Genomic DNA, 13,811 nt, shown 5'->3' with positions numbered 1-13,811 from the left:
TGGTGTACGCACCTGAGGGCGGGGTGTGGGGTGGTGATTTTAGGGGGGCGGCGCAAAATTTGCCCTGTACATTTAGTTGCACGGGGAGGGAGACGCTGCGACGACCCTTCGTCTTCTTCGTGGCTAGTCGAAGTTGCCGACAAACTCGCTGGCAAATGACAAAGACGCATAAGGGAACGTTATAATCACTAACACGGCTATAGTTTCTGAAAAAAATACAAATAAGCTCCCCCCCCCCCCCAAAATAATAAAACGGGCGAAGTGACTAGTATACTATAAGCAGCTTCGCGAAAAAAAAAAAGAAGCCAGAATCAGGCTATTATAAGCAGTGCCGGCGAATATTGTCTTAAGCAATGTTTACTAGTTTTGGAAACAACGGACTCGACATTTCTGCACACTGAACTTGACATACGTTCATTCAATGACCTAGAAAAGATTTTCTACACTCTCCACATCCTCAGTTCCCCGCGAGCTACGTCACACCAAGTGTCCGACAGCCACGCTCTTTTCTGTCCAACGTGCCGGAAGAAGCGTGGGTTTCAGCTATCCTACGCAAGGGTTTTACGCCAAGAGTGAATTCAAAGGTAAAGAAGTGTAGTGTCACTTTATCGGGCGTGTGAATATTCGTTCTTAGCTGCAATAGCTGTAATTGTGGAAAGGAAAATACTCTTTTAGTGCATAATGGGAATACATGAATACAGCGATGACGATGCATCCATGTTTCGTGAATATTCACTGAGCAGTACTGTGCATTTATAAATGAACAGTGCTAGGAAGGGTACCCTTCTCACAATATATAGTTAAAATAGCTTCTAGTTTGTTCTTACTGCCATAAACTACGCCTAGTTGGGTTTCTGTGTTATGTTCTCTGCATGTTGACCTATACAACTATCCTCCTATGCCGAGGGTGTTATGTAGCAAGCTATTGCGACAATAAAAATGGCATTCTCATGATACGACGCAAGAAATCAAAGATAACTTGTCAAAAACAAAAATCCCATTTCAGTTTGTAGGAGATGTATAGAAACCAGCCTCCAAAGGTTATTTCACGCGTATCACTGAGGTGTTCCTTCTTTTTTTCCTTTTTTGAGCGACTTCAATCGTATAACGCAGTTAGGTGAATATAAAAGGACCGCTCTTCGCAGGTTATATCTACCCGTAGTAGGTTTTATGTGTAGCGCATCTATAAGAGCTACCTTTTTTTTATCTCCCGTAGGTTTGAAGCTTATCTAATGTCGTATGGTTTCTGTTCGGTAGAGTAAAACTACGTGCCGAATGCTTCACTTGTGCGAGACAAAGCTTTCAAAAGACATGACATGATATTTTGCACCCATCACAGACTCTTCCAACACCACCCTATTGGAAAAATTGCCATGGTGGATACTGGAAAACATGGTGGGCGTAGTGGAAATAATAGTGGGCATGGCGGAAATAATAGTGGGCATGGTGGAAATTATGATGGCTATGGTGGGACGTAGTGGAAAATATGGTGGTTATGCCGGGACATACTGGGTGGTCTGGTGTACAGATGATGGGTAAAGTGGAAATGATGGTGGAAAGCAGAGGCTAGATAGTGGGCAATAATGGGACACTCTGCCCACCATTGCGATAATGCTGGGAAGCCCTAAGCATATGGTGGGTGGTGCTTATTATGGTGGGCTACATGGTGTACCAAGCTGAGAAACTCTTCCCACCATTGCGATAATGCTGGGAAGCACTAAGCAGATGATGGGTGCTGCTTGTTATGGTGGGCCACATGGTGTACCAAGCTGAGAAGCTCTGCCCACCATCGCGATAATGCTGGGAAGCAGTAAGCAGATGATGGATGGGCTTATAATGGCGGGCAAATTATATAGTGTACCAAGCTGGGATCTGTACACTACATGTTCTACCATCATGATTTCCACCAAAGGTTAGGCCTACTGACCGAGCCCGTACAATTGTGTTATCCGTGCTTCCGGGTTTCAGAATACACGATTACGACGATTAAGTATGACAATACAGCGCAGCCATATGACATCAATTAACCTAAATGAAGCATTTTTCATTGTGTATGCTGTTCGCTCAAGAAGCAACAAACATCGATGCGACGCGATTAAAGCACTCCCAGAGAACGTAATTTAGTGTCTTCTCACCGACAGCCGCCGGTCGCACTCGCCGGCACTTCTCTAGCTTTTGTACGAGAACTCAGACGTGGCAATTCGTGTGCTTGGTGAACCATTATGATAGCGTAATGTTTCCGGTACACTGCATTCGTTTTGGCCAAGCCGTTATGTAGTTGTTGCTTTAGCGAAAGAGCAACAGCATTGCGCTGGCGCGACCGCCCTCTACATTGCGCGAAAAGCATCCCAATACTCACTCAAATAAATTAGGCGGGCGTATCTATGAAATGAGCCTAGAAGCGTCATAAAGCGTGAGCAGATGTCGCCCTTTAGAACGAGCGCGAAACGGATATTAAACTTGGCAGACCCCGCCGGTAAACTGTTGCTGCTCCCCAGTCCACTTGTTTTTTTTTTCCTTTAAGTTGTGAATTGTAAAAAAAAATAGCACTAGTGCCAATAACATAGTGGCAATCGTTACAGGGCGCAGTTGCTTGTGTTTAATAAATGTGCAATTTTTAGTAGCAGGTGTAGATCTTGTCTATGTTGTGTAGACGACAAACATAACTTAAGTTGAACCTTAAGTTTGTACGCCAACTAAGTATTTAACACGCAACCGCCGTCATGTTGGTGTGGCGCAGTGGTTAGCGTCTTCGAATGGGAATCCGCAGGTTGCACGTTCGATCCTCCGTGGCGTTTTTTTTTTTTTACAGGGCGGGTGTTTTTCTATACCGTTTTTATAGAATTCTTTTTTATTTTTTGTGGCAGCTCGTCACGGTGATTCTGACGTCATTTTGCGCTCAAGTGTTGCCGGCACTGCAGCACCCACCATACCCACCATGCGCCATGGTGGGTGTTTCCCACCATTCACCCACTACATTAATCCACTCTAATGGTGGGTGGTGGTTTCCACCATGCCCACCATTCGTTTTTTTCCGATAGGGCAGTAAAAGCAAGCGCGACGCTACAGAATTTACCGGAACGGAGGTACCCCGCGGACAAATAGGGTGACGTCACGCAACCATAGGAAAGGCCTTGGTAATCTATGGGGTATCGGTTCTGTAAAACGCCGGTGTTTTCTCTCAAACAAAAGCTTGTAGCCCACGTCACAGCGATAAAAAATATAAAAAATGACAAACCTTTATCCTGCCTGAAAGATAGGGGCCAGCAAAGCATTGCCGCGTATGTTTGAGCAGTTTTTTTAGGGGCGAAGCTCCTTAGGGTGTGGGTCTGTCCATCCTCCGATGGTGTACGTAGTCACCGGGGGCACATGCCCGAAAGAGCGGTCCTTAGAGTGTCCGCTGAATGACGGCTCTTGCATATGATGGATACATGATGAAAAGATGTGACATGGCTGTACTTGGAGTGTTCACTAGATAGATGGACGGATGTACATACAGATGGACGGACTGTTAGACTCACAGACATATCGAGGGGCGGACACATGCACGCACAGGCGGACGGATGGACGGATGGACAGACAGACAGACAGACAGACAGACAGACAGACAGACAGGCAGGCAGGCAGGCAGGCAGGCAGACAGACAGACAGACAGACAGACAGACAGACAGACAGACAGAGGAATGACCGCCCGAATAGACAGACAGTTGGACAGATGGAAGAGTGGACGTACTAACGGACGCACGGAGGGACGCACGGAAGGACGGATGCACCGAAGGTCGCACGGATGGACGGACACATGAACGGACGAATGACGGAAGCATGGACGGACGAAAGCACGGACGGACTGACGAACGCTTCACCCCGCCATTCATCATTCACTCCATGAATATGGTGTGATTTTTTTTTATGAAGCTTTTGTAGCGCGTGGTTGTTCGAGCGGTGGGTGGGCGGGGGCAAAACGTGGTGGATGACCAGCGACGCGCAGGTTGTCGTGCAGCGGCTTATTCCCAAGTTGGGAGCGCCAGGCCATCAGCCACTCCACAGGCACGCTCCGAGTATAGAATGTTCGGTGTCACCAGACGGCTCTTGATGTGGGTACGCGCCACTGAAATTGGACAAGCCCCATTTCCGTGTGCCGTGTACAGAAGGTGCCGGGGTGAAAGGAAAAGGACCATGTAAATAAGAGATAGAACGAAAAGATAGAGAGAAAAAGAGAAAGATAGAGGACCAAAAATAAAAGGTCCATAATGAAAACGACAATAAAAGAAAGAGAGAAATGCATAGAGAGAAAAAAACAAAAGAGGGATAGGCACTACTCGTTACAAGTGAAGAGAAAGAGAAAATAGGGAGACGTAATAAATAGAGCCATGACGAAAGTAAAAGAAACAGATACAAAGGAGAGGTGCAAGAAAAAGAGAATATGGAAATAAAGAAGTAAAGAAGAATCAGAGAGGCCATTCAGCTGCCCTCTTCCTTCAGGCTTTGTCACCAATAGTGCGAAGCAGCAATAACATCTCTTTCTGTCTTTGTTTCTTTCCCCTTTTCATTTCTTTCTTTCTTTTTCTTTTTTTATATTTCCATCGTATTTCACAATGCTCCTTCCAAACAGTGTCCTCCCTCTATGCCGGGAATTGTATCTTTCAGTTGCTTTTAGCAATTTGGTTGCTACGGGCCAAAACGATACTCACGGCCTGAATTACAGGCAGCAATGAAGCGCGGCAACGTAAAATAACTAGTGACCTCGATAAGAGTTAAGCCTGCCGTATATAAAAAAAGTTTACTGCCGACAAGCCCATGACCAAGCAAGATCAAATATTTGAAAACGGTACACACAAAGAGGCATGCATGCGACCAGTGTACGTTTTAGGACGATATTTTGAACGCTCGCCAGCGCTTAACTTTGTTTCGCACGACAGCGCCACCACCAACGTTATTCATAACAGGTTTCTATTGAAAAAAACTGGGCAGGACCATGCTTTCCACTGCTTTTCTTTTCTTCTTTTCTGCTTGCTCAGCGCGTCATTATTATAGTGCGGTTCTATGAAGGTACTTCGGTTGTAGATATGGACAAGTGCTATTGGCGCACCTACAAACGTTTTTTTTTCTTATGCGCCTTCCTTAGGGAATTCCATCGCACGCAGAAACAATGTGCTGCGAATACTTATATGTTATTTAGTAAGCAACCTTTATTATTTACCTTATTTTCTTATTTCTCGCAGATCGAAGTGTTCCAATAAGACTGAGTCACCACGTCACACGCAGTTCTTACTGGGGTGTCACGAGGAAGTGGGTAAGCCGGCTGAACGAGATTACCCCCTGTAGTTTCTCTTATCATCGCAATTCCTCAGAGAATAGCTCAAAATGTTTTCTAAGACAAATCGAAGGGGTCCGTCGAGGTCCACACAAATACTTTCTGCTGTCATCAGAGTTGATAAATACCTATCAATGAATTAACATAACATATCGGCCATAAGATATCGGCTAAGGTGACGGTGATCCACAAAGATGGAGACAAAATCACTTATAACAAATCACAGGCCGATTTCAATTCTCCCGCTTTTTTCCAAAGGTCTTAAAAATTATTTATACTAGACTGTTGAATTTTTCCGATAAACATTCCAGTATAACTCAATCACAATTTGGTTTTAGATCGGGCTACTCAACCGAAAGGGCCCTATTGTTCCAAAGGAATTGATTCTCTAAAATATTGAGGCCAAAAAGTTCACACTTGGCATATTTTTAGATATGTCGAAAGAATTCGACAAATCAAACCACAAGACATTATTAGGAAAACTGCAGTGTTAGAGAATTCGTGGTGTAGCCTTAAATCTGATCGAAAGCTACCTAACAGACAGACACCACTGTGTACAGACAGACACCACTGTGTATAAACAGGGAAATTTCGTCTGTGCAAACTGTTAAAGATGGTGTTCCCCAAGGCAGCATATTGGGTGCCCTTTTGTTCATTATATTTAAAAACGATATCGTACATGTTGACCCTTCATCCCAATAAGTAATTTACGCAGACGATACAAGCTTATTTTTTCAGGTACGAATGTTAGTCATCTAGTAAATACTGCTAACTCAACGTTACAAAAGATATACAGCTGGACCCTTAAAAATTCTTTAATTATAAGTTGTCTCAAAACAAAAGCTGCTCTTTTTCGTGCCAAATCTCCCCTCAATGAAACCACTGAACCCTAAAATCTCATGTTAAATAGCAGCATAATCGAATTTTCTTCCACCGCGAAGTCTGTGGACGTTGTTTTCCATGAACACATGAAATGGGATTATCACACGGAATTTTTGTACAATAAGCTTTGCAAAGTCTTGGGTGTCTTTAGAAAATGGCAGGGTTTATTGCCAGTTCCTCAAAAACTTCTGATATTTATTGCGCTCCTTACATCACATCTGAGTTACTGCAACCTAATTTGAGGTAATGGAACAAAGCAATTTATTAGCAACCTTATTATCCTACAAAAAAGGTGCTACGATCTTTGCCAACCTCCCTTTTAATGCCCATACTTCACAATTATTTGCTAAATACAAAATAATCAAATTAAACCTGCTCTACGAATATTCTTTTGCAGTCTCTTTTAGATCTGATACCATAAAAGATTGTGGTTATATACGTAGTTTAGCTAACTTGCAATCAAATCCTTCAACGTGCCTAAACCAACACTCTAAATATTGGCATATGCCGAGACCGCGCACAAATTATGGCTTTCAGACATTGAGTTATTGCTTGCCGAATATACTAAATAAAGTAGGAATTAACTATGAAAATGTTCGTATGCTCTCTAATATTTTTATTTTAAATATGCTTTATTAATTTGTGTGTAGTATTATGTTCTGTTTGATTACTTCTTTCTTTCGATGTATAGCATGTGCGTTTTTGGTTAGTATAGTTTGTTTAATTTTTTTGTTCTGATGCAAAGATTATGCATTGCTGGTTTAAACTGTCCTGTGTTTAATTTGATTTTGCCGTTTTCGTTGCCACAGTTGCCATGGGGATATGGGACTTTGTCAAGCTGTTTTATACAGTTTTTTCCTCTGTCCCAGCGACTTACTGTACAACTGTACGTGGTAAATAAACTAAACTCAAACTCAAACTCAATAACACTGAAACATTTTAAGTTGCTGCGTACACTAGTGTTTATAGTACACTTTCTGTTTGTCGGGAACCAGCGCTGGTGTTTCTACGATGCGGGCAGCGCTGCCCTAGTGGTCTAAGCGCGCACTTATAAGTCGCTCCCCCAGACGAGAGTGGCGACTGATAGAGGCGGCGCGGGCACGCGTCGCCGAAACAAAAACAGATACAGCTTGCCGCACCGCTGCGTATTCAATTGCCACAGTGTCTAGCAATAGGGGAGAACGTATCCCTGTACATTTTTACTCTGTAATCATATCGATAAGAAAGGGGCGTTGCATCGAAGTGGTCAGGCGAGCATATTACACTCTACTCTCACTCTCCTGTGGTGTCATAATACTGATATGAGGGGTTTTACGTCCCGAGAACACCATAGGATGATGAGAGACGCCGTTGTGGACGGCTGTGGAAATTCCGACCCCCCAAGTATGATCACATATGCCTATAGCGTTTTCGCCTTCATCGAAAATGCAGCCGGGATTTGATCCCGGAACCTGCCGGTCAGCATCCGAGCATCTTAGTCACAAGACCGCTGTGGGGCCTCTCCTCTGGTGTCGGGCGGGTTTCTAAACGAAATTGCGTGGGTCTGTTACATTTATTCGATAGTGAAGACGGCCACCAGTTAGTACCAGGGCCACACAGCGAAATTTAAACGGTGGTTTGCCAGAAATAAGACGAGCGTAATATTCAGCATACCGTATTTGTAAATATTTTTCATCTGGCCACTACCACCAAAATCCATAAGATGCTCCCGCTTGAAGTGAATGATAATATAGATAGGTATAGTCTACATCAATTGTAAGGAGTTACGTAGAAGAAAACCTGCCTTGTTCGCGAGATTTGTGCGGGGAGCATTTGCCTAAGCAGCTGAACTGTTATAAAAGATACTATTGCGGTGAACACTCCATGCTGACATGCCTCTGTTTCACTTAGTTTATGCTGAAGACATGGTTGTTGTTACGAATAAAGCAGCGGACTACACGAAGCTTAGCTTTCTGGAGGCAGCCGATGCGGCACGCCGCTTTTTCACTAACTTCCGTGGCTAATAACATCGGAATTTATGCCTTGCTGGAAAAGTATGCAAAGTCTTCAATTTTTCGTCGTAGTTTAGTTCACTTACTACACAGTTTTATTTTTACCGTTTGCCCGTGCCTGCTTAAAATGAAGGTATCTGTTCAACATCAATATTTGCTACGCTTTCATGTACCAAAGAAGATATGATTTCAACGCACGCGTTGTGTGGTTATGAGAAGTAATTGTCAACGCATTATTTTGCACATATATCTTGGTTCACGGTTGTTCTTTGTATTTCACCCCCATTGGCATACGGCCGCCATGGTCACGAATTCATTCCACGCCCTCAAGTGTAGCAGCGCTACACTGCACATGCTCTGCGGCCACGGTGGTTTGCTTTAACAACGTTGACGTGCGTACATGCCATGTACAGGGTCGTACATACGACAGAAGAAAAAAAAAGTGATGCACCTACCCATTCACCCCCCCCCCTTTTTTTTTACTACAAAAGTGGGCAACGCCTCACCGCGGTGGTGCTAAGGTATACTCGGCTACTAACCCGCTGGTTGCGGGATGAAATCCCGACTGCGGCGGCCGAATTTCCGATGGAGGCGGAAGGCCTGTATAGGCCCGTGTGCTCACATTTGGGCGCACGCTAAAGAACCCCAGGTGGTCGAAATTTCCGTAGCCCTCCACTACGGCGTTTCTCATAATTATATGGTGGTTTTGGGACGTTAAACCCAACATATCAAGTGGGCAGCACGATATCGTCACAGCCGGGACTTATCAGTTGGTGCTTCTCAGCACAAAACCCAGCACGCAACGAGATGACGAGGTAGTCATCATCGCGGCACAGCACTGTCCCATATATTGCATATGCATAGACGCAGCAGCTTTGGAGAGCTTTCCTTTTTCGAGTGCTTTTAAGTGAGAGTAGTGGTCAGACAAAGCATTTTTTTTTCTACACTACGGTGCAGTATTACTGGAGCAATGGCATTTGGAGTCATTCGTTCCAAAATGAAGCTAGTCTCACGCGCGTGATCTCACCGCGCTACACTTTGAACCTTCTTGGGTACACTGCGGCCAGTCGTCTGGGCGCGAACGTCTCGTTAGTGCCGCGACTCTCCACCAGGTACTCTATTTCGGCACGCCACCTATTCAGTGCTGGTCTCTCATACCTTAGATTTTTGATAGCTATCAGTTCTTGAAAGATTTTGTTTAAGCAGTTATTTATTGCAGTCTGTTTTTCACTTGAATGAAATCTCTATATAATGTTTTACAGTATTCGACTTGTTTATGTTGTTGTTATTGTTTCTCTGCTATTTAAATAGCAAATGCACACAAGCTACACTTTCGTTAACCCTAGTCGAAAGTCTTTTTTTTCTAATATATTAAAAGTAATATATAAAGGGTAATGTAATGTACGACAGAGACACTGACAACGAAAACGCAATTTGTAATTATGAAGCAACGCGACTTCCGAATACGAACATGACTGCATGGGCGTTGGCAGCGGGCTGTAAAAGGAACTCTTGGCACTCACTACAGCGCAAGCGTCCAAGCCTCCCCCTTCTTCAGATATATCCAGCGAATCTGACCGTAAAGTAGCACACAACGCAGATCTCGGATCTAACAACGTCAGTCTGACAGCTTCACTCCCTTTCTTCATCTCATTCCAAAATTTGATTATTATGGAAGAGCGGGTCTCTACAGTGCACAAGCCTCACCATGTGAGTGGAAATCTCCATTACGAACATTAGTTTGTCATTTGGGCCGGCCCAGCAGCACCCGACGGGCTTCTTTCAACTAGTCCTCACCTTAGGAAGTAGTGGGCCACTGCCATTAGTTTATTCCGAGGGTTGCCCATCGGGCCCATGTACCGCCCTGCAAAATTTTGGTCACCATGGCATACAGAGCTAAAGAATGGGCTGATCCCATGTACGGTGGGAATCAATGATATGCGCAGAGTGAATGAGAAATGTTAAAATGTCGCTTTAAAATCAGCACTACGATACTAGGCGGAAATGAATTAAGCCCTACATGACGTCCCTGTCACGATTATCATGTTTGCATCTGGCAATTGTGTTCGTATCTATTCACGTCACCTAATACCCAAATTGTTATGTGCAAAAATTGCGAAACGCCCGCGAGCGGGCTATGATGAACGTAGCACTTAGTCATGATTTACATCAGAAGAATGTCATGAATATTATTGTATGAAATTGTCATTTACCTTCGTCGCCTATTCACGCGACGTAACGCCTAATTTTGTATATATGAAGCTAGCAAAATGCCCACGTGCGCGCTTTGAGCCTAACAATAAGTCATGTTCTTACATGACACGTATGTCGTGATAATAATGTTTGTACCAGTAATATACCTTCATCGTCCATTAACGTCACGTAACATCAAGTTCGGTATACGTAAAGCTAGCGAAATGGTCGGGAGCAAATGGCTATGAGCGTAGCATGTAGTCGTATTTTACATGACACGCATATCAAAATTATCATGTTTTGACATGTCATTCAACTTCGTCGACCGTTCGCGCCTTTTAATATTAAATTTCGTGTATGTGACGCAAGCGAAACGGCCGCGAGTGCGTCATGAGCGTGGCATGCAGTGAAGTTCTCATGACATGCACGTCATGATAATGATGTTTACACCATTCATGTACCTTTGAGATCCATTTACGTCACTTAACAACGTAACACAAAATCCAGTATACCAGAAGTTAGCGAAACGGACATGATCGCACCGTGAGCTTCGCGTTGTGGTGATAACTTGCATGACATGCAAGTCATGAATTCCACGTTATAGGGCCTGTCACTTATGATCGCCACGCAGTCAAGTCATACTTTACCAGTTTTGCATTTTCTCATTCCAACGATACCGCCGCGAAAGTAGCAAGACCATGCCATGTAAATTGTGGCGTTCATGACATACACACCATGATTTTCATGTTTTGACGAGCCACTCATGTTCGTAATCTATTTATGTTAAGTCATACGAAATTTAGTATAGATGCTATTATCGAAATGCTCAGGAGAGCTCAAAGTTGTAGTTGGCTAGATAGATAGATTCGGTCAAAGTCGCCGAAGTTCGCAAAGAAATGCTTCGAATTCAAAATGATCCTTTCAAGGGGAGCCCCTCCTCCACCCTCCTCCCGAAAAAACTTTCTGCCTTGCCCCCGAACTCTGCAGAGAGGTGACAGTGGTGGGTACTTCTGAGCAAGACTGGGCTATGATAGATGTGCAGATGAATAGCCGGCAGCTAGCTTGGGCAGTCCTGTGCAATGTCCTACATGGCAGTCCCAAGCAGTCCAGCTCGATAGAGAAGGTCTATTGTAGAGGTGGGCTAGTTAGTTTTGCGAACCTAATACCAGAACATCGTAAAATACAAGATAGCGTTGTGTGTTTCTTTGCCTTTCACTGTCCCGTATTTTGCGCTGTTGTTCTATACGGTCCGTTGTGACACGTCATCAAGCCTAGGTGTTAATGGGGGGGGGAAATCAAGGAGGGGGGAGACATTCCTAGGATGGACTTGAAGGGCTTCCCATGAAGCTCATGCTTCGGCTGCTCATGGCAAAGCAGTCAAGGATCAGGAAAAGTTTTCTACCCACGTGACTTAATGAATTCAGAAGTTCTCGTCTCTGTTTAGGCGTAGATGAAGAAGACAAATATGTTTTTTCTTATATTGCGTACGCATTTATAGTCGCACTGCGGCAGATAAGGGTCGTACATTACATTTTAATATTTAACCGAAAGGCCTACACGTTACCGGTCTTATCGACCAAGCCATCTCTCGCAGACTCTAACCTGTTGTCGTTGTCCTATTACCCGAAAATCAGTATAGAGTTGTGTACAGTTACATGCAGCTTCCTTTATGTCGAACAACTGGATCACACTGTGGGAGGTCCATTTGTTCGCCGTGGGTTGAGTAATGTCCCGTCTGAGCACTCTTTCTTCGTGTGACGAAAATTGTTTCGCCATTGAAGTGACTCCGTGTTATGCCATTTTCTCACTTTATTAGCGTTACCTACGTAACCTATTCCAGGTACCTGGACGAACTTGTTTTGACCTTACGCAGGACCTCTCTGATAAAGAATGGAGCGAAGTGAGACAGTTCATCCTCGCTGCCTGGCCTTGGCTGCTGCTGCACTCCGTCATCGGTCGGGGGCTCGCTCACGCGGTGCCAACGGTGAGAACAGCAAGTGCCTGGAATGTTTGTCGTTCCGATCTTTTCCTTAGGCACCCTCATTGCGACAGCCTCTATTATGCAACAATATAGATGCCATATTTTTACTTTTACCACTACATTGCGAAACTTGAGTCGCAATATGAGATTAAATTCTGTTTTTTCCAAACATGGACACAATATTTTGGCAATATATTTGCTTCATTTGCTCCCAAAGTATTTTTCATTTATTATAGGACCATATAAAGATGAAATCAAACAAAAAACAGGCGAATTTTTTTTCTTTTTTCTTTTTCGTAAAAAAAATGATAAACGCAGAATATGTTGCGAATTTTCACCAAAGCAAAACAAAAAGTTAAATACAAATGAATAAGCTATCATTCTCTAGATGAGTAGCGCCTTGAGAGCGATAAAAAAAGTTGCTTCGTAATAAGCACTCGAACCAGTACTACTATATAAAATACTTTGCGTGACACAGTTTCGCTTCTTTTTTGTGAAAAAGACCGCCTCAATAACTACTTCTCACATTCAACTATACCTGCACGATCTTGTTCAGCATGAGCTGAGATGACTGAACATACATACATACATACACACACACACATATATATATATATATATATATATATATATATATATATATATATATATATATATATATATATATATATATATATAAGGGAGAAAAGTGTATACCTAAGGGCTCGTATTTCTGTGTTTTAACACAATATTAATGAGATATAACAGACAGTAATGCCAAGGAATGTACAGGGGAAGTTATTAAAACCAATGGAATGTAAATAAGAAGAAAGAAGAAAGAAAAGTGGATGAAAAAATTACCAGCTGTGAGCAGAATTTTTTCATCCACTTTTCTTTCTTCTTTCTTCTTATTTACATTCCATTGGTTCTAATAACTTCCCCTGTACATTCCTTGGCATTACTGTCTGTTATATCTCATATATATATATATATATATATATATATATATATATATATATATATATATATGAGATCTAACAGCCAGTAATGCCAAGGAATGTACAGGGGAAGTTATTAGAACCAATGGAATGTAAATAAGAAGAAAGAAAAGTGGATGAAAAAATAACCAGCCGTGAGCAGGAATCGAACCTACGACCTCCGAATAACGCGTTCGATGCTCTAACCACTGAGCTACCACAGGTTTTTTTTTCTTTATTTCCGGTAAACTTCACAAACGGGTTACTAAGATATATTACAATTCACTACAAACAATACAAAAAACTTAAAAATAACTTAGCCCGTCAAGCATAACTATAACACATCACATCCTAGAATTCCTTCATGGTCAGTAGAACTTCTACCCTTTCTACCCATAAAGGTACACATTCGTCTGTTCTTACTACCTCAAGTAATCTTGAGATTCTTTCCTTAAAATACTCTCTTGCTGGTCTTCTGTCTGGGTCACAATGAA

The 13,811-nt window shown here is 43.0% G+C and overlaps 1 protein-coding gene across 1 annotated transcript in view; it reads left to right on the top strand.

Annotated features, from left to right (window-relative positions):
• Positions 1-13,811, top strand: part of LOC119167605 (protein-cysteine N-palmitoyltransferase HHAT) — an 82,668-nt gene that overhangs the window by 22,576 nt on the left and 46,281 nt on the right. Inside the window, exons 3-4 of the mRNA XM_037419108.2 lie at positions 5,223-5,293; positions 12,254-12,364. Of these exons, the coding sequence (XP_037275005.2) occupies positions 5,223-5,293; positions 12,254-12,364 (182 nt within the window). The remainder of the gene's footprint in view (positions 1-5,222; positions 5,294-12,253; positions 12,365-13,811) is intronic.

This window comes from Rhipicephalus microplus, chromosome 6, assembly GCF_043290135.1.
Source record: "Rhipicephalus microplus isolate Deutch F79 chromosome 6, USDA_Rmic, whole genome shotgun sequence".
NCBI lineage: Eukaryota > Metazoa > Arthropoda > Arachnida > Ixodida > Ixodidae > Rhipicephalus > Rhipicephalus microplus.
This window is presented reverse-complemented; position numbering and strand designations above follow the sequence as displayed.